General features: G+C 47.2%; 10 protein-coding genes across 10 annotated transcripts; 9 read left to right on the plus strand and 1 right to left on the minus strand.

Moving 5' to 3' along the window:
- Positions 1-245: 245 nt before the first annotated feature.
- Positions 246-1,433, minus strand: RhiXN_10751 (Retrotransposon-derived protein PEG10; the record flags this gene model as incomplete). Its single annotated transcript, XM_043330567.1, has 3 exons — positions 246-934; positions 992-1,304; positions 1,353-1,433. The coding sequence occupies 3 exons, from the start codon at positions 1,431-1,433 to the stop codon at positions 246-248; spliced, it is 1,083 nt and encodes a 360-aa protein (XP_043185912.1).
- A 1,206-nt stretch (positions 1,434-2,639) lies between these two features.
- RhiXN_10752 (Retrotransposon-derived protein PEG10) lies at positions 2,640-3,536 on the plus strand (the record flags this gene model as incomplete). The annotated part of the gene is made up of 2 exons (XM_043330568.1): positions 2,640-3,050; positions 3,120-3,536. 2 exons carry the CDS (start codon positions 2,640-2,642, stop codon positions 3,534-3,536), a joined length of 828 nt encoding a protein of 275 aa, XP_043185913.1.
- Positions 3,537-3,646: 110 nt separating this feature from the next.
- Positions 3,647-5,645, plus strand: RhiXN_10753 (Retrotransposable element Tf2 protein; the record flags this gene model as incomplete). The annotated part of the gene is made up of 3 exons (XM_043330569.1): positions 3,647-3,738; positions 3,822-4,721; positions 5,282-5,645. The coding sequence occupies 3 exons, from the start codon at positions 3,647-3,649 to the stop codon at positions 5,643-5,645; spliced, it is 1,356 nt and encodes a 451-aa protein (XP_043185914.1).
- A 21-nt stretch (positions 5,646-5,666) lies between these two features.
- On the plus strand, positions 5,667-6,616 carry RhiXN_10754 (uncharacterized protein; the record flags this gene model as incomplete). Its single annotated transcript, XM_043330570.1, has 2 exons — positions 5,667-6,518; positions 6,572-6,616. 2 exons carry the CDS (start codon positions 5,667-5,669, stop codon positions 6,614-6,616), a joined length of 897 nt encoding a protein of 298 aa, XP_043185915.1.
- Positions 6,617-12,512: 5,896 nt separating this feature from the next.
- RhiXN_10755 (uncharacterized protein) lies at positions 12,513-13,037 on the plus strand (the record flags this gene model as incomplete). The annotated part of the gene is made up of 1 exon (XM_043330571.1): positions 12,513-13,037. One exon carries the CDS (start codon positions 12,513-12,515, stop codon positions 13,035-13,037), a length of 525 nt encoding a protein of 174 aa, XP_043185916.1.
- An 86-nt stretch (positions 13,038-13,123) lies between these two features.
- On the plus strand, positions 13,124-13,798 carry RhiXN_10756 (Retrotransposon-derived protein PEG10; the record flags this gene model as incomplete). Its single annotated transcript, XM_043330572.1, has 1 exon — positions 13,124-13,798. One exon carries the CDS (start codon positions 13,124-13,126, stop codon positions 13,796-13,798), a length of 675 nt encoding a protein of 224 aa, XP_043185917.1.
- Positions 13,799-14,052: 254 nt separating this feature from the next.
- Positions 14,053-14,580, plus strand: RhiXN_10757 (Retrotransposable element Tf2 protein; the record flags this gene model as incomplete). The annotated part of the gene is made up of 1 exon (XM_043330573.1): positions 14,053-14,580. One exon carries the CDS (start codon positions 14,053-14,055, stop codon positions 14,578-14,580), a length of 528 nt encoding a protein of 175 aa, XP_043185918.1.
- A 126-nt stretch (positions 14,581-14,706) lies between these two features.
- On the plus strand, positions 14,707-15,132 carry RhiXN_10758 (Retrotransposable element Tf2 protein; the record flags this gene model as incomplete). The annotated part of the gene is made up of 2 exons (XM_043330574.1): positions 14,707-14,967; positions 15,022-15,132. 2 exons carry the CDS (start codon positions 14,707-14,709, stop codon positions 15,130-15,132), a joined length of 372 nt encoding a protein of 123 aa, XP_043185919.1.
- A 1,227-nt stretch (positions 15,133-16,359) lies between these two features.
- RhiXN_10759 (Retrotransposable element Tf2 protein) lies at positions 16,360-20,396 on the plus strand (the record flags this gene model as incomplete). Its single annotated transcript, XM_043330575.1, has 5 exons — positions 16,360-17,705; positions 17,789-18,355; positions 18,433-18,650; positions 18,681-20,312; positions 20,368-20,396. The coding sequence occupies 5 exons, from the start codon at positions 16,360-16,362 to the stop codon at positions 20,394-20,396; spliced, it is 3,792 nt and encodes a 1,263-aa protein (XP_043185920.1).
- Positions 20,397-22,038: 1,642 nt separating this feature from the next.
- On the plus strand, positions 22,039-23,376 carry RhiXN_10760 (Transposon Tf2-1 polyprotein; the record flags this gene model as incomplete). Its single annotated transcript, XM_043330576.1, has 1 exon — positions 22,039-23,376. The coding sequence occupies one exon, from the start codon at positions 22,039-22,041 to the stop codon at positions 23,374-23,376; it is 1,338 nt and encodes a 445-aa protein (XP_043185921.1).
- Between the last annotated feature and the right edge of the window lie 179 nt (positions 23,377-23,555).

Consider the following 23,555-nt stretch of genomic DNA (forward strand, 5'->3'; position numbering starts at 1 on the left):
GTGGGTTTTTGAGTAGGGTTTTTGGGATTTTATATTTTTCAACAATGGCAGGGAGATGAAGTTTGATGTAGCGCCAGAGTCAATCAAGGTTTTGAAGGTTTCCATTGGGTGATTTTGCATGATCAGGTCAAGATAGAGCAGGGGTTTTTTATTTGAATCAAGAGCAATAGAAACAAATTCAACATCCAAGTCTGATACATGTACATCTATAGGTTGCACCAAGGGCTTGACAGCAGTCCTTGGCTTCATTCTTTTTCCAACTCAACAACCTCTCCAATTTTGGCAGCTTCCTTGATGGTTGCCTTCCATCCATTGGGGCATTGTTTGATGCCATGCCCCTTTTGACCACATTTGACACAGAGGCCTGCAGTGCAAAGTTGGTCCCTTTCCTCCAGTGTGACATAGTTAGGGTCCTCTGAGAGACAGACCCAATGAGTGGTAGTGGTGGAAGTGGTTGCAGTGACTGGGGTCTTGGCAGGGGCCTTCTTAGGGTGGTTCTCCTCATTTTTGCAGCAAGTGTTGTCTATTTTGATAGAGGCTGCAAAAATAACCTCAAGTTCATCAGGGATATTGTCCTTGGTTGACAATAGCTCTTTGACCTTCCAGTGGAGGCCTTGCATGAACTGCACAATATAGGCCTCCTTGTTCCAGTCTAATTCTGCCATGAGATTGCAGAACTCTGTGACATACTCCAAGGTGGTGGTGGTTTGGGAGAGGGCTGCTATTTTTCTGGCAGTGGCCTGTTTGGCATTGGGATTGGCAAATGCTTCCTTGAATTTGGCTGTTAAGGCCAGGATTGTGGTGGGGGGGTTTCCTTCACCCTTAATGATTGTCCCAATGATGGGGAGGGCCCAATCAGCAGCCTTGTCCATTATATGGTAAAGAATCCAAACAACCATTTGTTCCTCCTTGTCAAATTGGTCACAATGGAGAGCTACTCAAAGTAGCATCCAATCTAGCCACTGGGTGGCCTTGCGTCCCCTAGTATCACCCTTGTAAGGGTCTGGTAGCTCCATTTTGGGTTGCTTCATGCTGGACCCCAAATCAAAAGGAGTGAGGGAGCTCAGACTCCTAGGCATTCTGCAAGGCTCCCTTTTTGGTTCCCACCTTGGTTCTTCCTCTTCTTCTGAGTCAAACCCTGTTCCCCTAGAGGGGCAGAAGGGGGCCTTGAGTCCAGGCCTAACCATTCCTGGAGTGTGGGTTTCCCCTCCTGAGTGGGTAGGAGGGGTGACAGGCCCAGTTGATGGGCCAGGCTTGGCTTGGGTTCCCCCCTGGTCTTTGTCACCAACAAGGTTGTTGGTTTCCTTGCATATGGCAACCAATTAGATAATTTGTTTGCCTTGGGATTTGACTTGGTCCTGGAGGGACCCAACTTGGGTGGTGAGGGCTTGGATAGCCTGGAGCAGAGTGCCAAGGGTTGGCTCTTGTTCCATTCCTGGCAGGTCTTGCAGAGCAGGTGATGTGCTGCAAGAGGGCGGTTGGGAGTTGGCAGCCACAGAACAACAACTGGAGCAACTGGTGGGATGGGAGTATGGATGGGGGATGCCAGAGCATGTAGATGGAATGGTGAAAAATGGTGTGGGGGAGTGTGCCTGTGATAGGACTTATGAGCAGTTTTTTTGTAGTGTGCTAGTGCCAAACCCTTGTATCTAGTACCTAGCATTGGACTGTCCCCACAACAAATCAACAGGCCTAGTGGTTGTGATATGAGCAGGTTTTCAGCAAGCAGGTATTTCAACTGTCTAGGGTTGCTGGCTACTGAGTTCCAGCAAAACTCTGGGTATGCAGGGGATTAGAGCCTGTCTGCCTTATAGCAATTTGGTACTACCAGGGACCAATGTCTGTTTGATTATTGAAGACAAAAGGCAAGTCTGATCTGGTGCTTTCCCCTGTGCTAGTACGGGGGTCCTCTCCTTGTCAATCAAGCCTACTACAAGTCAATTTTACAATGTTGTACACCATGGTAATGTGGGTACTTGCTAGTGGGTGGGTGCTTATGGCTGTACTACTACAGACACTGCTTATCTAATCCATACTAAGGCTATCCTAATGACGCTTAAGGTGTCCTACTTCTAACAACTGTTGACAGAGGGGGCGTAGCCCTGGAGGTGTGGTAAGTGCAAGTAAAGGGTTAACTTCTGAACTACTAGGGGCTGGCTACTTAGCTGGCTGAGAGATCCCTCCTCAATGGATATGAGACAAGGTACAATCAACTTGGTGTCTCCAAGCAATTTCCCTGCTGTATATATAGAAGTAAGGGTGCTATCTACATGGTCTGTGTGCATGAGAAAGGAAGTACATAGATGAAATAAGAAGTGTGCTGCAGGCTGCACAGAAGTGTGGATTTCTCCTAAGCGCCAAGATCATGTGATTGAAAAACATAAGATATTGAGTCTGTAAAAAATAGTAAAAATATTAGAAAAAAGAGGCAATTCCAGTGGTATATGATAGGAGGTTACAACAACCAGCCACCTCTGTTGAACTTGGTAAGGTGTCCCTTGAGTGCATCACATGCCTCCTCCTTGGCCTCCTTGGCCATGTTGAACAACTCAAAAGGGAAATCACAGAAATCAAGGAAGCAGGGGTTGAAACCCAAACCAACATCAAGAATATATCCCAAACCGTCAATGTTGTCAAGGATGGGCTTAGAAGCCTCCAACTCCAAGGACCCTGCACACCTGAGGGCCCCCAGCCAAAAGCCATGGAAGAAATGCCATGCCCCATACCAAAAGCCAAGCCTATTGGATTGGCTAGCAGGCCATCCTTCTGACCAGAACAACCCCAGAGCCTCCCCCCCATTTGCCCAGCCCACACCAAGAAGAGCTGCGCCTCCACAAGTCCCATCTCCCCCTCCATCTCTGCATCTCCAATCCCCAATTGGAGCCCCTGCCCCTCTCCCACCAGCTCCAGCAGCCCACTACCCTGCTCCTGTTAAGGTTGACCACCCCAATGCCTACACAGGCAAAATAGGGAGCAAGGGCAAACAGTGGCTGACTTGGATGCTGGCCTGGACCTGCCTCAACTTGTGGATGTTCCCAACCAACCAGGAGGTTCTATCCCTCCTCCTGATGAACATGAAGGATTCTGCCAGGGCCTGGGCCCACCCTCACCTTGACTAGCTTGGATCACACCAAGCTATCCTCCAAACCATTGAGGGGTTCAAACTGGAGTTCCTGGCAGCTTTTGGCAACCCTGATGCCACAAGGGCTGCCAAGCAGAAAATAACCACCCTTACCCAGTCTGGCACATGCGCAGACTACATTACAAAGTTCAGAACCCTTGCTATGGAACTGGACTGGAACAATGTGGCCCTTTGTGGTCAATTTGCCTGCAGCCTCCACTGGGAGGTCAGCCAACAAATTGCTACCTGCAAGCACCAACCCTGTACCCTCCTCAAGCTGCAAAATGCAGCACTTATCATCAACAATGCTCTCTGCAAGGAGTGTGCTAGCCACCCACCAAGGGATAATAAGCCTAGCAAGCAGTCAAACCTTGCAAGGGGAACAAGTACTGGTCTGTCAACCACCAGTTCATAAAACTCTCCAACAATCCCAACTTTGTGTTGGAGGAGGAAAGGAATTGCTGCTGTGCTGCTGGCGCTTGCATCAAATGCAGCAAAATGGGCCACAAATTTGCGGAATGCTGCATGGGCTGGAAGGCTACCCCTATTGAGGATAAGGGGAAGGCCAAAGAAACCACCAAGATTGGCAAAGACTCCAAGTACCAATTGGGAAAAGAGTAAGGGTACCTTCTGCTGCGCACAAGGACCCCAAGGACTCTGTTTTTGTTTTGGAAATTTGTAATACATCTCAGTCACATAGAAATAAACCCCTGTTCACAATTCCAATCACACCAGAGAAACAAGCAGATACTTTAGAAGTCCTGATAGACTCAGGTGCCACATCCTCATTCCTCCACCCTTGTACAGCAGAACTACTCTGCCTACCCTTAATAGACCTCCCTTCACCCTGCACCATTACCATGCTTGATGGGTTGAGCCCCCAGGCAGGAAAAATCTGGAAAAAGGCAAACTTAACTTTTTCCTTTGATGGCAAACAGATGACCAAGACCTTCCTCATATGTAATACAGGGTCTCACACCACTATCTTGGGATTAAAGTGGTTGGATGCCCATAACCTGGAAATCAATTGGAATATGCACACCCTCACCTTTCCTCACACCCCACCAAAACACATGGCTGTTGCCAAGGAAGAAGAAGCTGACAAGAACCCCCTTGAAGGAGTACCCTTGGAATACCATCAATATGCTAAGGTATTTGGAGAGGAAGAATTCAACAAGCTTCCCCCTCACTGGCATTACAACATTGGGATTGAACTTACCAAAGATGGACCCCTCAACTTGCCCCTCTATAGCATGACAGACGCCAAGTCCTCTACACTCAAGGACTGGCTCAGGGATGAATTGAAAGCTGGAAAAATCCAACCCAGCAAATCCTCCATCAGTTCACCAGTCATGTTTGTTCCAAAAAAGGATGGTTCCCAAAGGCTAGTTGTTGACTACTGTTGCCTCAATAACCAGACAAAAAAGAACGTTTACCCACTGCCCCAACCAGATGATCTTATGGCCCAGCTTGGTGGTGCCAAGGTCTTTACTAAGTTGGATCTGCAATGGGGTTACAACAATGTCCAAGTAAAGGAAGGCAACAAATGGAAGACCACTTTTTGTACCAAATATGGTCTCTACAAATCACTGGTTATGACGTTTGGCCTAATGTTACAACCTCCTAAATTATACCACTGGATTTGCCTGAATTTTCTATTATTTTTAGTATTTTTTACAAACTTGTTACCTTATGTTTTTCAATCACGTGATCTTGGCACTTATTATGCCAAGATGCTGCGCCAAGATGCCGTGCCAAGGGCGCTTAGGAGAAATCCACGCTTCTGCGCAGCCCACAGCATGCTTCTCATTTGTTGTATGAACTTCTTCTCTCACACGCACAGACCATGTAAATAGTGCATTCTTGTCTATATATACAGCAGGAAAATTGCTTGGAGACCCCAAGTTGATTTTACCTTGTCTCTTACACATTAGAGAAGGTAGCCAGCCAGCTAAGTAGCCGGCCCTCAGTAGTAACAGTAACACTCACCCCTTTACTTGACCTACCACACCTCCAGGCCTCAGGCCCCATTGTCATCAGTAGTTAGTAGTGAGCCGCCTTATGCAGTAGTAGTTAGCCTTAGATAAGTAGATTAGAAAATCAGTGTCTGTATTAGTTACGGCCTTAAGCGCCTGCCACTAGCAAGTACCCACCTTACAGTGGTGTACAACACCTAACAAATGCCCCTGCTGCCTTCCAGCACTTCATGAACAAACTATTCAAGGACCTACTGGACAAATGCGTCATCATCTACTTAGATGACATCCTAATTTACTCAAAGGATGATGCTGCCCATGCTAAGCATGTTCACAAAGTACTCTGCTGGTTAATGGATAACCAATTGTTCTGCAAGGCATCAAAATGCGCCTTCCATGTCACTTCTGTGGAATACTTAGGAATCATTGTCTCTGATAAAGGTTTCAGCCTGGATAAGCTCAAAATCCAGGCAGTTCAGGAATGGCTGGTGCCCACAAAGGTCAAAGAAGTCCAGTTGTTCTTAGGATTTGCCAACTTCTTATGTTGATTTGTTGCCAATTTCAGCCACATGGCTAGGCCCTTGCACAATCTAGTCAAGAAGGAAGCACCATGGAAATGGGACACAAAGGAACAGGAAGCCTTCCAAGGGCTGAAAGATGCCATTACCAATGCACCAGTACTCTGTCATGCAGACCCTGCCAAACCATATTTCCTAGAAACAGATGCATCAGGCGCAGCCTTAGGGTCCATACTTAGTCAGCAGCAGGAAGATGGATGTTTACACCCATTAGGATTCCTGTCAGAATCATTCAAGGGAGCGGAGCAGAATTATGATATGCATGATAAGGAACTACTTGCAATCATCTGTTCCTTTGAATACTGGCATATATTCCTGGAAGGCACAGCTCATCCAATCACTGTCTTCACAGATCACTGGAACCTGGAATACTGGAAGGAGTCTAGAACCTTCAACCTCTGCCATGCACAATGGCACCTCCTGCTAGCTGGTTACAACTTCCAGATTGTATATTGCCCTGGCAAACAGTCCAGCAAGCCAGATGCCTTATCCTGCCAATCTGATCATGCCAATGTTCCTCCTGCCAATCAAACCATGTTACCTGAACCTGTCTTTGCCAACATTGCACTAGTTTTACCAGAGAAAGAATTGCAACGCTGCATAGAGTCCAGCCTAGATCAAGACAAGTCCCTAGAGGAAATCCTCCAGTTCCTTCAGAACAAGTCTAAGGCTCTGCCATCCATCAAATGTGCTTTCAAGGATTATCAGATGGAAGCCAGGCTCCTCTTTTACCAGGGTAGAATAGTGGTCCCAGACATTGGGACCCTACAAACAGACCTACTAAGGATATTCCACAATAGTCCCTTAGCAGGCCACCCAGGAAGGCAATGCACACTGGAGCTAGTATCAAGGAACTACTACTGGCCAGGGATCCATGCTGACACTTACTGTTGTAGACACACTTATACCAAGGGAATTTATTCCTATTTTCTCAAATGTAAACAAAGGCAATTGGACTACATTCTCAATCACGTGACTTTGGCGCTTATATCATACACTAAGCGCCAAGCCACATCCCCATCTGTGCTTACTCATCATACATAGCCACCTCCACCTGATGACATCATTACAACATGTCAGTGACACATATGCATGAGTAAGACCAACTGCAGAACAGGGTTCTTATTTGATACAGTATTGCATATGTTGTATTTGTAATTAGCTCTCCCTTGTAATATATAAGGAGGCAAACCAACCATGGTAACACCCAGGTTGATTACCTCTTGTTGCATCCACTCAGTGTACAAGGGCCTTATAGCCCAGTAAATACTTAGTTAGTTACTTAGATAGCTCTACACTGCCTTAAGCAGCCTTGCCACTGTACTTAGATAGCTTGTCACTGCCATAAGTGGTCTTGTTGTTGTAGGATAGTTGCTTGCTGCCGTAGTTAGGACCATTGTTGCCTTAAGCAACCTATTTTCTATTGTAACCCACAGCCACAAGTGCCATCCCCTTGATGTCCCACTAGACATCTAGGACACTAGGTAATTGACCTTATGTTAGTTGCAAACCGTTCTGCACCCCTACCACTAAGTATCAACAAACAAGAAGGATACCTGTACTAGCACAAGCAAAATCACGTGATTGGGGCTACCTTGCAGGGCAGAATAATCAAAAGTCCTCCACCCCCACGTAGTACACTGAGCAGCAAAAGTATTGCAGGTCAGGAGAGGTCAAAAGTTTACTTCCATTGCTGAGCAGCCAATCAGTGAATCCCATCTAAATTATACTGACACATGTGGCCATTGTGACACTATGCTGTAGCACAATATCTTACAAATCCATCAAGAACTGAGCTCACAGCCCCACTTTTGCTATAATGCAACCTGCAAAACTTTTGCTGATTGTGTTGAGCATCTTACAAATCTGCACATAACTGATTATGCAGTTCAGTACAAGTTCTGGTTTTTTGCATGCACATTCCCAGTTATATGGGCCATTGCTGGACAGAGTATCAGCTTGTTCCACCCATTAGGGACTGTGTAACAGAACTGTCTTCTCAGGGCCAGTAAAAGAAACTCCAAATTGCAGTTGCATTGCACTCAAGGCACTGTGTGGGCTGGAATTGCTATAGGGTATTTCAGGTGACTGCTGGTACTGTTATGTATCACACAATTTTGCATTCACAGCTCACCATCCACAATAATCTGTATATATCTGACTTTCTGATTTAATGGCCATTGACTCCTATTTTCCATTATTCCTGTCATTACTCTATGTAACGCTCATATTGACTGTATGTGTTACATATCGTTCAATAGAGCTCCTTCCGCTCGTTCTAACGCTGCCTGTCACGTGCTCATACGATAAGATCTCATGGAGATATTAGCTTCACAAGATTCTATCTATGTGGCTCAAGTACCTTACTAATCATTATATTTATATCTTTACATCTAGCTCATCACATGACTAGCTCTAACTTGGGAAATGAACCTTATTCCTAGCTTAGTTGAGTCATACCTCTCATGAGATTACTAAGGTTCTCCTTATCTAGTAATTTCTAGTGGCACTGCGAATCCTGCTTATGAGTCATTCTGCTTGCCACCAGAATGACTCACACTAATGACTCACTCTAAGTGCTCATTGGCTGCCAAGCATTTCTTGATAGACTGAGTCATGTATTTAGATGTTTCTATTTTTAACTAATTGCAGTTCAACCCAAGAGCAGTCACATTCCATCCTAGTCATATCTGTGCCTTCCCACCCACCAATCAAAGTCTTAGGAAGCACAGTCCTAAGCAAGTCATATTCATACTCTGACTAGGTGAATGACTCAGTAACCTTGCCACTCTAGGGTATAAAAGGGGACTCTTGCATACCCTTGGAGGGCACCCTTCACTCTTACCACTCACTGTTACTGTTGACTGTCACTCTTGGGTTTGGGCTTGCCCCCCTCAATTGTGTGATATATTGTGCCTCAAGATTTCAAATAACTTAAACTTGTATAAGTGGATCTCCCAAGTACCCATAGTGTGGAAAGGTTGTAGACCTGATACAGAGTTCTTAGGTTAAGTGAACAGAAGGCAATCATCCTTAAAGAAGGATATATACTAAGTAACCAGTTAGTTCCTGCAACTAGGAGTGAAACTTACATAACTATCTCTGCCAAAGGGAACCTGAGCCAGTACTCTTGCTCTTACAGAAATACTTACTAAGACACTTTACACTGAGAAAGGATATATCTGTAGTTGATTGTATTCAAAATAACTAGACCCAGAGAACCCTAAAGAAGCTACTTCTTTACTTAGCTTGGAAATTGGGAAATCTTCCAACACAGACTCTGCTCAGCACCAGAGTCTCAACCTCTTTTCCCCCAATTTACAACAGGTACCCAGTGAAACAGTTTCCATGACCTTCCCATACCTGGGACTGGCAATATAAGAGATTGCAGTGGGTTGGGCTGTATGAGCTGAAAATTGAAATGCCACTCATGAGCTGGAATCCAAGCCTGATGACATAGAACTTCTAGCAGTAGCAGACACAGGTCAAGGGTATGCTGAGATCAGTTATCTAGGGCAGCAGTGATGTGTACAGAAAGATAGCATGCAGTATACACAGAAATTGCAGCCAATGGGTGGGGTCTCAAATTGAACATGTTCCAACTCTGTGATTGTCAATCAGGGAACAGCCAGTTTTCCATCATAAGGTCTGTCTTAGAGGAACCTTCTAATGTATGAGTTTCAACCTTTTCCAATTCACAATCACAGAGTTAGAACATGTTCAATTTGAGACCCCACCCATTGGCTGCAATTTCTGTGTATACTGCATGCTATCTTTCTGTACACATCACTGCTGCCCTAGATAACTGATCTCAGCATACCCTTGACCTGTGTCTGCTACTGCTAGAAGTTCTATGTCATCAGGCTTGGATTCCAGCTCATGAGTGGCATTTCAATTTTCAGCTCATACAGCCCAACCCACTGCAATCTCTTATATTGCCAGTCCCAGGTATGGGAAGGTCATGGAAACTGTTTCACTGGGTACCAGCAGTCACCTGAAATACCCTATAGCAATTCCAGCCCACACAGTGCCTTGAGTGCAATGCAACTGCAATTTGGAGTTTCTTTTACTGGCCCTGAGAAGACAGTTCTGTTACACAGTCCCTAATGGGTGGAACAAGCTGATACTCTGTCCAGCAATGGCCCATATAACTGGGAATGTGCATGCAAAAAACCAGAACTTGTACTGAACTGCATAATCAGTTATGTGCAGATTTGTAAGATGCTCAACACAATCAGCAAAAGTTTTGCAGGTTGCATTATAGCAAAAGTGGGGCTGTGAGCTCAGTTCTTGATGGATTTGTAAGATATTGTGCTAAAGCATAGTGTTACAATGGCCACATGTGTCAGTATAATTTAGATGGGATTCACTGATTGGCTGCTCAGCAATGGAGGTAAACTTTTGACCTCTCCTGACCTGCAATACTTTTGCTGCTCAGTGTACCTTTGGGACTGTTTACTCCAAGGATGAAACACTTAGCCTTGGGACATCCAAGGACCCACACAGGTAAATACTGCCTTGGGGCAAATATTAGGATCTGTTGTTTGTTTACTATGTACCAAAGTATTGGCTCCCTCAAGTGTTTCAGTTGCCACATGTACCTCCTGTACCCCCTCTTGGTATCAATCATGTATATACTTGTTTGTGTGCCTTCTCAGGGTATAAAAGGACCCTGTGAAGACGCTTCTAATGCATCCTACTATCCTACTTTTACTCTTATATATTGACATATACACACAAGCCTTTAACAGCTTATCTGCGCATTTACTTTAGTGATTGACTCACTGTAAATAGCATAGGAGGTTATTTGGTGCACTAAGACCATAGGCCAGTCCCAACAGACACAGGGTAACCTATTAGTGTACTTACTGCAACCCTGTGCCCCTTGACTGTCACAGTTGTTGAGTTCAACATTGAGTATAGTGCAACAATACTGTAAGGATTGTTGTGATTGAGTGATAGTGTTTCAATCCACCATACCCCTTATATTGTAGATAGCTTTATCTGCAATATCTCATAAATCCTAGATATATTTTAGGTAAACCCCATAAGTCTTAAGTCTTACTTGAGCATATATAAGTCCTATACTTATTAGGCAAGTCCTATAAACCCTGTACATTAGTCAGGTAACCCCTTTCCCTAAGGTACTATCCCAGAGACCTTAAGTATACCTACCTGTTGTAGACACAATTGATACCATGGAATTTATTCCAGATTTCTCAAATTTGAACAAAGTCAAACAAACAACATTTCTAATCACATGACTCCAGCGCTTATATCATATGCTAAGCGCCAAGCCACATCCCCATCTGCGCTTAATCAGCATACATAGCCACCTCCACCTATGACATCATCATGACACATCAGTGACATGTATGCATGAGTAAGGCCAACTGCAGAGCAGGGTTCTTATTGGTTCTAGTTTTGCATATTATGTATTTGTAAATAGATCACCTCTGTAATATATAAGGAGGCCAACCAACCATGGTAACACCCAGGTTGATTACCTCTTGTTGCATCAACACATTGTACAAGGGCCTTACAGCCCAGTAAGTTACTTAGTTACATGCCTTAAGCATTGGTCTTGCTTTACATACATAGCTTGCCACCGCCTTATAGCATGTGGTCATTGTAGTTAGATAGTTCATTGTTGTAGGTAGTCCCCCACTGCCTTATGTGGTTTTACTTAGTTACATACGGCCACAAGCACCTGCTGCCTCAACACCCCTTACAGACATCTAGGAAACTAGGTAATCAACCTTAAGTTGGTTGCAAACTGTGCCCACAAAGCACACCCCACTCAGACTCAACAAACAAGAAGGTCCCCTGTACTAGCACAAGGGAAATCAGGTGATTGGACTTGCCTTTTGCTGTTAATAATCAAACCAGCATTGGTCCCACCTAGTACCAAATTGCTACAAGGCAGACAGATTCTAATTGTCTGTGTACCACTGGTCACTGCACCATTTGTCAGCAGAACTAGTCAGCAGATCCACCCGCTTGCAGAAAACCCATTCCACATCACACCCATACACGGCAGTTGATTGGTCAATAGGGGCTGTCCAATGCTAGGCAGTTGACACAAGTTCTTAGTGCCAGAACAATAAAGCAACCCATAAGTCCTGATATAGGCACACCTGGCTACTAGGCCATCCATCTCCCCCACTTTGCCCATCATTACCTCCTGCACCCCCTCTTGCACTTCCTCTTGCGCCTCCCAGTTGTCGTACTCCACTGTAAGGTGGGTACGCGCTGGTGAAGGTGGGCGCTTGTGGCCGTACTACTACTCTAGCTTATGTAATCTAACTATCTAGGCTAACTACTAACTAACTAGGTCGCTTATGGCGACGACTAACTATCTACTGATAACGCAAGGGGGCCTTAGGCCTGGAGGTGTGGTGAGTGAGGTAAGGGGGTGATGCATTAGCAGAACTACTGGGGGGCCGGCTTACTTAGCTGGCTGATGCCTCCTCAATGGATATGAGACAAGGTAAAATTGACTTGGTGTTTCCAAGCAATTTCCCTGCTGTATATATAGACAACGCACACTATCTACATGGTCTGTGCATGTGAGAGAAAGAAGTATAGAAGACAAATGAGAAGCGTGCTGCGGGCTGCGCAGAAGCGTGGATTTCTCCTAAGCGCCCTTGGCACGGCATCTCGGCGCGGCATCTCGGCATAATAAGCGCCGAGATCACGTGATTGAAGAACATAAGATATCAAGTCCGTAAAAAATACTAAAAATAATAGAAAATTTGTCCGATTCTGATGGTATAGATAAGGAGGTTATAACACCAGTGCACTGCTTCCCACCAAGGCTGCTCTTATCCTCATGAGATGGCAACCCACTCCCAGAGCTCTGCTTGTCCCCTGTCCCCTCTCAATCAAGGAGAGCTGGGACCCACTATTCCAGCAGCTGCCGATGAGCTCAGAAGCCTCAAACCTGAAGTCTTTGGGGAGGTGTCCCTCAGCTGCGCAATCTCCCTCATCCTGGGATTGCAAAATCAAGTCCTCTGGCTTGAGCAGGAACTCAAGGAAACCAAGGAAGCCACAAAGGAAGCCCAAGACTGGATGGGTGCAGTTGACCAAGCCCTCACTTGCATTGAGGCTAGGGGTGGAGCCCCACAAACACCAGAAGACTGGAAACCTCTGGCAGTCAAGGCCACACCCAGGCCCATATCAAAAACCAACCCTCTACCAGCGCCTAGCGTGCCCCTTGTTGCCTGGGCTAATCCCTCCAAAGCTCCCCCCACCTTTGCACAGCCAACTCCTGTCCAGGCCCCCTGCAAGGCTATACTCCCCCTCCACCTTTGCCTATCAAACTCTGTTCCCCCCAAGTCCCCCAACCAGTGGCCCCTATAGCCACATATCAACCCCTGGTTAAGGTAGATCACCCTGACACCTATACTGGGAAACTAGGGAACAAAGCCTGCCAGTGGCTCACACAAATGCTGGCATGGGTACGTCTGAATCAACAGATGTTCCCCATGGATCAGGAGGTCCTGTCCTTCCTCCAAATGAACATGAAGGATGTGGCAGGAGCCTGGGCTCATCCCCACCTCAATCAACTTGGGTCCCACAGGGCCCTGATTCAAACAGTTGACAATTTCAGGACGGAGTTTCTGGCTGCATTTGGTAACCCAGATGCCACACAAGCTGCCAAGCGGCAAATCACCCACCTTGCTCAGACAGGCACCTGTGCTGAGTACATCACAAAATTCAGGACCATTGCCATGGACCTGGATTGGAACAACACTGCCCTCTGTGGGCAATTTGCACATGGCCTCCACTGGGAGGTCAGCTGCCTCATTGCCACTTGTGAGCAGCGCCCTACCACCCTCCTCAAGCTGCAGAATGCAGCTCTGGTCATCAACAACGCCCTCCAAGAGGAGCGTGCCAGCCACCTGCCAAAGGGTAATAAGTCTGGCCCTCCCAACACTACCCCCAACAGGGGGGCAAGTACCAGCCAACAGGCCACCAGACCAGGGTGCATATCCAGCAATCCCAACTTTGTCTCCAAGGAGGAGCAAAACTGCCGCAGGGCTGAAGGCCTCTGCATCAAATGCAGAAAGGCAGGCCACAAATTTGCGGAATGGTGCACTGGCTGGAAAGCCACGCCTTAGGAGGAAGGGATCAAGAAAGAAGCTGCCAAGATTGGCAAAGAGTCTGGACCTGAATTGGGAAAAGACTAAGGGTACCTGCTGCTGCGCGCAAGGACCCTAAGGATTCTGGTTTTGTTTTGGAATTTTGTAATATATTGCAGTCACATAGAAATACACCCCTGTTCACAATTCCAATCAAACCAGAGAAACAAGCAGACACATTAGAAGTCCTGATAGACTCAGGTGCCACATTGTCATTCCTTCACCCTTGTACCATGGAATCACTCTGCCTTCCTCTAATAGATCTACCTACCCCCCAAACTGTTACTATGCTTGATGGGTCAAGCCCCCAGGCTGGCAAAATCTGGAAGAAGGCTAATCTAACCTTCTCCCTTGATGGCAAACATATGACTGAGACATTCCTAATCTGCAATACAGGGCCTCATGCCTCTATCTTGGGATTGAAATTGCTAGACACCCATAATCCAGAAATTGACTGGAACACGCGTACCCTTACCTTCCCCCATGCACCACTGGAACATGCGGCTATTGCTGAGGAGGAGGAAGCCAACAAGAACCCCCTTGAAGGAGTACCCCCAGAATACCATCAGTACACCAAGGTATTTGGGGAGGAAGAATTCAACAAGCTTCCCCCACACCAGCACTATGACATTGGGATCAAACTTACCAAGGACAGGCCCCTCAACTTGCCCCTTTATAGCATGACCAATGCCAAATCTGCCACACTCAAAGATTGGCTCAGGGATGAACTCAAGGCTGGGAAAATCCGTCCCAGCAAATGATCCATCAGCTCCCCTGTCATGTTTGTTCCTAAAAAGGATGGCTCCCAATGCTTGGTAGTTGATTACTGTTGCCTCAACAACTGGACTAAGAAAAATGTTTATCTGCTACCCTGTCCAGATAACCTCATGGCCCAGCTCCATGGTGCCAAGGTCTTTACTAAATTGGATCTACAATGGGGTTACAACAATGTCCAAGTTAAGGAAGGTGATGAATGGAAAACTGCCTTCCGCACCAAGTACGGCCTCTACAAGTCCCTTGTTATGACCTTTGGCCTGACCAAGGCACCCGCTGCATTCCAGCACTTTATGAACAAATTATTCAAGGACCTGCTTGACATTTGTGTGATCATCTACCTCATTGACATTCTGATCTACTCCAAAAACAACGTCAATCACACCAAACACATTCACAAAGTACTCTGAAGGCTGATGGAGAACCAGCTGTTCTGCAAGGCATCAAAGTGTACCTTCCACGTCACCTCAGTGGAATACTTGGGGATCATTGTCTTGGATAAAGGTTTTAGTCTGGATAAGTGTTGTACACCACTGTAAGGTGGGTACACGCTGGTAAAGGTGGGCGCTTAAGGCCATACTACTACAAGCAACATGTATGTAATCTAACTATTAGGCTATACTAAGGCTGCGTAAGGCAACTGTCTACTCCTATACTACTGACAAGGGGGCCTTAGGCCTGGGAGGTGTGATAGGTGTTGTAGACACACTCAATGCCAGGGAATTTATTCCCATTTTCTCAAATTTAAACAAAGGCAAACGGACAACATTTTCAATCACGTGACTCCGGCACTTATATCATACAATAAGCGCCAAGCCACGTCCCCATCCGCGCTTACTCATCACACAAGCCACCTCCACATATGACATCACCATGACACGTCAGTGACACATATGCATGAGTAAAGGCCGACTGCGGAGCGGGGTTCTTATTTGATACGGTATTGGATATAGTACATTTGTAATTAGCTAGCTTGTAGAATATATAAGGAGGCCAACCAACCATGGTAACACCCAGGTTGATTACCTCTTGTTGCATCCCACAACTGTACAAGGGCCTTACAGCCCAGCAATCCCACTTAGTTAACTCAGTCTACACCGCCTTAAGCGGCCTCTGTGTTGTACTTACATAGTTTGCCAACACCCATACGGCCTTGGTCATTGTAGTATAGCTGGTTGTTGTTGTAGGATAGCTTGCCACCGCCTTAAGCGGTTTCTACTTAGATACATCCGGCCGCAAGCGCCCTCCCCCTCAACGTCCTTACAGATGTCTAGGACACTAGGTAATCAACCTTAAGTCGGTTGCAAACCGTGCCCACCAACACCCACCACACTTAGCTCAACAACGAGAAGGAACCCTGTACTAGCACAAGGGAAATACCGGAGATTGGGATTGCCTTTTGCTGTTAATAATCAAACCAGCGTTGTCCCCTCCTAGTACCAAATTGCTATAAGGCAGGAATTCCCTATCGCCCGCATACCTCCGGTCGCCGCACCTTTTACCAGCGGACCTAGACAGCCAATACACCCGCTTGCAGAAATTGGGTTCTACATCACGCCCGCCCACGGCTGTGATTAGTAATTCCTACTGTTCAACGCTAGGTTGTTTGACGCAAGGTCTTAGCAATTGAGTAATAAAGCGCTCATAAGTCCTGATATAGGCACCTACTAGTAACCCCCCCCACTTCCACCATTCTCTCTTGCACCCCCACGCGCTCCTCCTCGAGGGCCTCATCACACGCTGGCCGCTCCTACCCCCAACCGTCAATGGCAACCCGCTCCCGGACAGCCTCTCAAGCCCAATCCCCGTTTGATCAAGGATACATGGAACCCCAGCTTCTGCCAACCACCCCTGTTGAGTATGGCAAAGTCTCCCTTGAACGAGTCACACGACTCCTCCTTGGCCTACTTAGCCAAGTCAAACGTCTCAAGCAAGAAATTGCAGAAATCAAAGAAGCAGGGGTTGAGACCCAAACAAACGTTGAAAACATCTCCCAAACCGTCGATGTTGTCAAGGATGGTCTCAAGTCCCTCCAGCTCCAAGGCCCCCGCACACCAGAAGGGCCCCAACCCAAGGCAGTGGAAGAAACGCCACGCCCCCTACCAAAAGCTGAGCCTATTGGATTGGCTAGTGGGACCCCCTTCTGGTCAGAACCCTCTAGGGCCTCAGGGCTTGCCCAGCCAACCCCAAGGAGAGCCGTACCCCTGCAAGTCCCGTCTCCCCCTCCATCTCTGCGTCTCCAATCCCCAATTGGAGCACCTGCCCCTCCACCTCCGGCTCCAGCCGCCGCCTATCCTGCCCCAGTCAAAATAGACCACCCAGATGCCTATACAGGCAAGATCGGGAGTGAAGCCAAACAATGGCTCACAAGGATGTTGGCCTGGACCCAATTGAATTCCCGCATGTTCCCCACAGACCAAGAGGTCTTATCATTCCTTCTCATGAACATGAAGGATTCCGCGGGAGCATGGGCCCATCCACACCTCAACCAGCTTGGGTCACACCAAGCCATCATCCAAACGGTTGAAGGTTTCAAACTGGAGTTCCTGGCAGCGTTTGGCAACCCTGATGCCACAAGGGCCGCCAAGCGGAAAATAACCTCTCTCACCCAATCCGGCACATGCGCGGATTATATTACAAAGTTCAGGACCCTAGCAATGGAACTGGACTGGAACAACGCGGCTCTCCGAGGCCAGTTTGCCCGTGGCCTCCACTGGGAGGTCAGCCGACAAATCGCAACCCGCAAGCACCGCCCCCGTACCCTCCTCAAGCTGCAGAACGCAGCGCTCGTCATTGACAACGCCCTCCGCAAAGAGCGTGCTAGCCACCCACCAAGGGATAATAAGCCTAGCAAACAATCTAACCCCGCAAGGGGGACAAGTACCGGCCAGTCCACGACCGGTTCAAAGAAACTCTCCAACAACCCAAATTTTGTGTCGGAAGAGGAACGCAATCGCCGCCGCGCCGCTGGCGCCTGTATCAAATGCGGCAAAATGGGCCACAAGTTTGCGGAATGCCGCACGGGCTGGAAGGCTACCCCTATAGAGGACAAGGGGAAAGCCAAGGAAACCGCCAAGATTGGCAAAGACTCCAAGTACCAATCGGGAAAAGAGTAAGGGTACCTGCTGCCGCGCGCAAGGACCCCAAGGACTCTGGGCTCATTGAAATTTGTAATATATCTAATAGTAACAATAGAATCTCCCCCCTGTTCACAATTTTGATTAAACCAGAGAATCAAGCGGAACACTTAGAAGTCCTGATAGATTCAGGCGCCACATTGTCCTTCCTCCATCCCCGTACCGCTGAGGCATTACGCCTTCCCCTCATAGACCTCCCAACCCCCCGCACCGTCACTATGCTCAATGGGTCAAGCCCCCAGGCTGGAAAGATTTGGAAGAAGGCTCATCTAACCTTCCTAATTGATGACAAACGCATGACAGAAACCTTCCTAATCTGTAACACTGGAATGCACGCTGCCATCCTAGGGATCAGATGGCTGGAAACGCACAATCCCGAAATTGACTGGAACTTGCGGACTCTATCCTTCCCTCACAACCCGCCAGAACACGTGGCCATTGCCAAGGAAGAAGAAGCTGACCAAAACCCTTTAGAAGGAGTACCCTCCAAATACCATCAGTACGCCAGGGTATTTGGAGAAGAAGAATTCAATAAGCTTCCTCCCCACAGGCACTACAATATTGGCATTGAACTTACAGAAGAGGGACCCCTGAACTCCCCCCTCTACAGCATGACCGACGCCGAGTCTGCCACGCCAACCCAACCAAACCCTATTTCCTAGAAACAGACGCCTTGGGAGCAGCACTAGGTTCCATACTCAGCCAACAACAGGAAGACGGCCGTCTTCACCCGCTAGGCTTCCTATCTGAGTCATTTAAGGGAGCCAAGCAGAACTATGACACCCATGACAAGGAACTCTTAGCCATCATCCGCTCCTTTGAGTACTGGCGCATCTTCTTGGAGGGATCCACCCACCCTGTCACCGTATTCACGGACCACCGCAATTTGGAATATTGGAAGGAGTCCCGAACATTCAATCGTCGCCACGCTTGATGGCACCTACTATTAGCAGGATACAACTTCCAAATTGTCTACCGCCCAGGAAAGCAGTCCGGAAAGCCTGATGCCCTCTCACGACGTGCTGATCATGCCAACATTCCACCCGCCGCCCAGACCATGCTCCCTGACCCTGTATTTGCCAACGTGGCCCTGGTAACTCCCGAGAAGGAACTCCAACGCCAGATTGAGGCTGCCTTAGACCAAGACGAATCCCTGGAGGAAATACTACAATTCCTCCAAAATGAGTCAAAGGCCCCACCATCAATAAAACGTGCCTTTAAGGATTACGAAATGGAAGCAGGCTTGCTATCCTACCAAGGGAGAATTGTGGTACCGGACGTTGGAACATTGAGGACGGACCTACTGCGCATATTCCACGACAGCCCTCTAGCGGGCCATCCGGGCAGGCAACAAACCCTAGAACTGGTATCCAGGAATTACTACTGGCCTGGCATCCAAGCTGACGCATACTGGCACGTGGATTCTTGCGAAACATGCCAACGGATCCGGAAACCCAAGTACGCTTCTATCCCACCTCAACCTCTAGAACTCCCATCACGCCCGTGGCAACATGTATCATACAATATGATAGTGGACCTACCCAAAGACGGAAATAGTGACTCTATCCTGGTCATTGTGGATAGCTTTACTAAATACGTGATCCTGGTAGAGTGTTCCAAGAAGCTCAAAGCCCCGGAGTTGGCAGATCTATTCCTGCGCCACGTGTGGAAACGCTACGGCATGCCTGAGAAAACAGTATCAGACCGCGGACGGGTTTTTAATAACAAATTCCTGAAGGCCCTGTACCAACGCCTGGGAATAGATCCCCACTTCTCCTCGGCCTACCATCCTCAAAGTGACGGGCAAACAGAGCGTGTAAACCCCACGGTTGAACACTTCTTACGGGCCTACTCAGGGGTAAACCAGAAAGACTGGGTCAAGTGGCTGCCAATGGCGGAATTTGCCTACAACAACGCAGTACATAGCTCAACAGGCAAATCTCTGTTTAAGGCACTATACGGCTGGGAACCTTCCTTGACTCCAAGTAACGTCCCAACGGACGTCCCTGAGGCAGACAATCTAGCAACCCAAATGGAATCACAATGGCGGGAAATAGAGGCAGCACTCCGGCAATCAAAGACACGCATGGTGGCCGGAGAAGTAGGAGAACCACTTGAGTTTGAAATTGGGGAAGAGGCCTGGCTAGACGCCAAAAACGTGAAGCTAAAGACCCTGAGTCTGAAGCTAACTGAACAACGCCTAGGCCCCTTCAAAGTAACCAAGAAAATCTCCAACAGAGCATACCGCCTAGAACTTCCGCCAACAATGAGAATCCACAATAATTTCTATGTAGGTCTTCTATCAAAAGTCAAGAGGGACAAAAAGCGCAGCTTTGAGAACCGGCCTCCACCTGTCACTGTGGATGGAGAAGAAGAATACGAGGTTGAAGGGATCACAGACATGGAGGAAAGGAACGGAAAATGGTTTTTTAGGGTAAAATGGAAAGGCTATGGATCAGAGGAAAATACCTGGGAACCAAGGGAAAACCTCAAGAACGCCGAAAAAATCCTAGAAAAATTTGAAAAAGAAATGAAAAAGAAGGCCCTTGGCGCTGCCAAGGCCCTTAGAGGGGGGCAGTGTTGTAGACACACTCAATGCCAGGGAATTTATTCCCATTTTCTCAAATTTAAACAAAGGCAAACGGACAACATTTTCAATCACGTGACTCCGGCACTTATATCATACAATAAGCGCCAAGCCACGTCCCCATCCGCGCTTACTCATCACACAAGCCACCTCCACATATGACATCACCATGACACGTCAGTGACACATATGCATGAGTAAAGGCCGACTGCGGAGCGGGGTTCTTATTTGATACGGTATTGGATATAGTACATTTGTAATTAGCTAGCTTGTAGAATATATAAGGAGGCCAACCAACCATGGTAACACCCAGGTTGATTACCTCTTGTTGCATCCCACAACTGTACAAGGGCCTTACAGCCCAGCAATCCCACTTAGTTAACTCAGTCTACACCGCCTTAAGCGGCCTCTGTGTTGTACTTACATAGTTTGCCAACGCCCATACGGCCTTGGGCATTGTAGTATAGCTGGTCGTTGTTGTAGGATAGCTTGCCACCGCCTTAAGCGGTTTCTACTTAGATACATCCAGCCGCAAGCGCCCTCTGCCTTGACGTCCTTACAGACGTCTAGGACAATAGGTTAAAGTAAGGGGATTGTGTTAGCAGAACTTCTGGGGGCCGGCTACTTAGCTGGCTGGAGCCTCCTCAATGGATATGAGACAAGGTAAAATCAACTTGGTGGTCCCAAGCAATTTCCCTGCTGTATATATAGACAATGGTGCACTATTTACATGGTCTGTGCGCGTGAGAATGTCATGCCCTAGAGGCGTGACCACCTTAAAATCCACTAAGTCAAAGAAATAGTGAATATATGCGCTATTTTCATGAAGATTTATGGATATATGCATCTTTATGCTATTTAGGCGCTGAGCGCTTATTATGTAATCTCATCACATGACCTTTAGTCATGTGATCTTGTTTTCTTATCTTGGGTCATGTGACCTTATCTTTGTTATGATGTTTGTACTTGTAATTACTCTTCCCCTTCTCTGTGAATATATAAGGAGGGTTCTGAGAGCCTTAAGCCTCAGAACTCAACCTCTTATCCCCATCCCACATCTACTACCCTAAGACATACAATTAAGAGTATTGCCTGAGAGCATACCAGTCCCTGTCAAAGGTTCCTTGCCCTGCTATCTTTATAGCATTAGTGCACTTTACTATATTGGTCTTGTCCAAACCCTTATCTGGCTTTGCCTTAGAGCATTGTTGGATCCCACTAGCTGATAAGTCCTATATTAGGCAATAGCTTGTTGGGCTTTACCTTGTGGTAGTTGTCGGCTCTGACATTAGGTCAAGTTCTTCATCACCAACCCTTGTGGGCTATTAGGGTGTTAGTACTGGCACGACCCATCAAGAACCAGTGATCCAGCATAACCAGATAATAATCAAAACTGGTGATTGTTGCACTAGGGGGTTATTGTTACACGGCTAGCATTGCAAACGTCCACCCAAGAGTCTGCCACAACTCCTTCTGCGTCACAGACAGTCAAAAACCCGCTTGTGCAAAACCTGCTACTGTATCACGCCCATCCAAGGCTTGTTGATCAGTTGTAAGGAGCATTCAACGCTAGGTATTGAGACAGTGATTAGCGTAAAAGAATAAACTGTGAGCTTAGTGGGGCCAATCATCTAGCCTCCCATCTTTCCTAAACTAGTAGTGAAGTCGCCTTATTTAGCAAGGACATTACTTAGTATCTTCCACATCCCTCCTTCTCCACTATGTCGACCCAACCTTCCACCTATGTGCATGCCAATCCCAATGCGCTGTCTGTCCCCACCAATATCCAGGAGATACCTGCGTGGGCCCAGGAAATCAAAAACCTCCTCCTGGCTATGAATCAGAATCTATCTCTGGTCATAGGACAAGCAGCTGCCCATCACACAGATCTAGGCACCACACAGGCTACTCTCAACAACCATGACAGTAGCATCACCAATCTTGACGCCCTCATTGTTAAACTTGGGGCTGATATTGCCAAAATAGGCACTGCTGCTGCTTCTGGTTCCTCCCTTGCCTTGGCTACCAAGGCTCCTAAACTTGCGACGCCAGACAAATTTGACGGGTCAGACAAAAATAAGGCAATCTCTTTCAGAGTTGCTGTATCTCATTATCTCAGGATCTCATATCCTGGCTCAACAGTGGATGAGCAAATCGCTTTTATCATTTCCTGCCTGGATGGCAAGGCCCATGAGTGGCTTGAGCCCTACCTGGAAGAGGACGTTGTTAAAGGGAATCCTGTCTCTTGGCTCCACAATCTGGATGCCTTCTGGCTGCAATTCAATGCACGCTGGAATGTCCAAAATAGGACAGAGAACTTCTGCGCCAAGCTGCGCACCCTCAAACAAACCAAGGGAGTCCAAGACTATTACAAGGACTTCCAGACCTATTCTCAAGGTCTTGGTTACAACAACCCCTCTCTTAGGGACATGTTCTATGATGGCCTGTCCCACAAAATTAAGGAAACTCTCATGGTTCAAGATTATGACCATGCAGATGCCTCAGTCACTCTTGCAACTCTTGCAGAGAAGGCCCTTAAGGTGGATCAGCGCCTAGAGCAGTTTGCGGCCCAGCACAAGGGTTCCTCCTCCTCTTCAAACCAATCTGGAAGCAAATCCAGCACCTCTACGTCAGCAGCAGCCCAGGGAGCGCCTAGGGATAAACTGTCTGTTGGGGAACAGGTGTATGCGATTGTGGATGGAAAGGCTAAGAAGGGGGTTCTACAAAAGGTTGGCCAAAATGCCAAGGGAATGGCAGTTCCAATTGTCAAGTGGAATGATGGCACCACCATGGATGTTACCTTTAAATCTCTTAAAAAGGATAACCACCCTGCCACTGCCACCTCTTCCACTGCTCCCAAGGCTTCCTCCTCCTCCTCCTCGCGCAACTCTGGTCCTTCACCAATGGACTTAGACTCTGCCTCATCTAAAGGCAAAAAACCAATTACATGCGCAACATGTGGAGGTAGGGGACACTATGCCAACCAATGCCCCTCCAAATCCTACTCTGGCCATGAGGCCCACATCTCTGAGGATGAGTCGGAAAATGGGGACCTCTGAACACTAATGGGAACAGTGTATCAGAGGGAAATAATGGACATTTAGATAGCTTGGAAATCTTTTCTGTAAATAATATATCTCCTTTAAATATATTTTTCAAGCATCTTGCGTTCAACAAGTTCCCAACCCTAAGGTTACCAAGAAAATGAAGCCCTTCTTTGGATGGGCTATGATTGATT

Source organism: Rhizoctonia solani, chromosome 14 (genome assembly GCF_016906535.1).
Source record: "Rhizoctonia solani chromosome 14, complete sequence".
Lineage (NCBI taxonomy): Eukaryota > Fungi > Basidiomycota > Agaricomycetes > Cantharellales > Ceratobasidiaceae > Rhizoctonia > Rhizoctonia solani.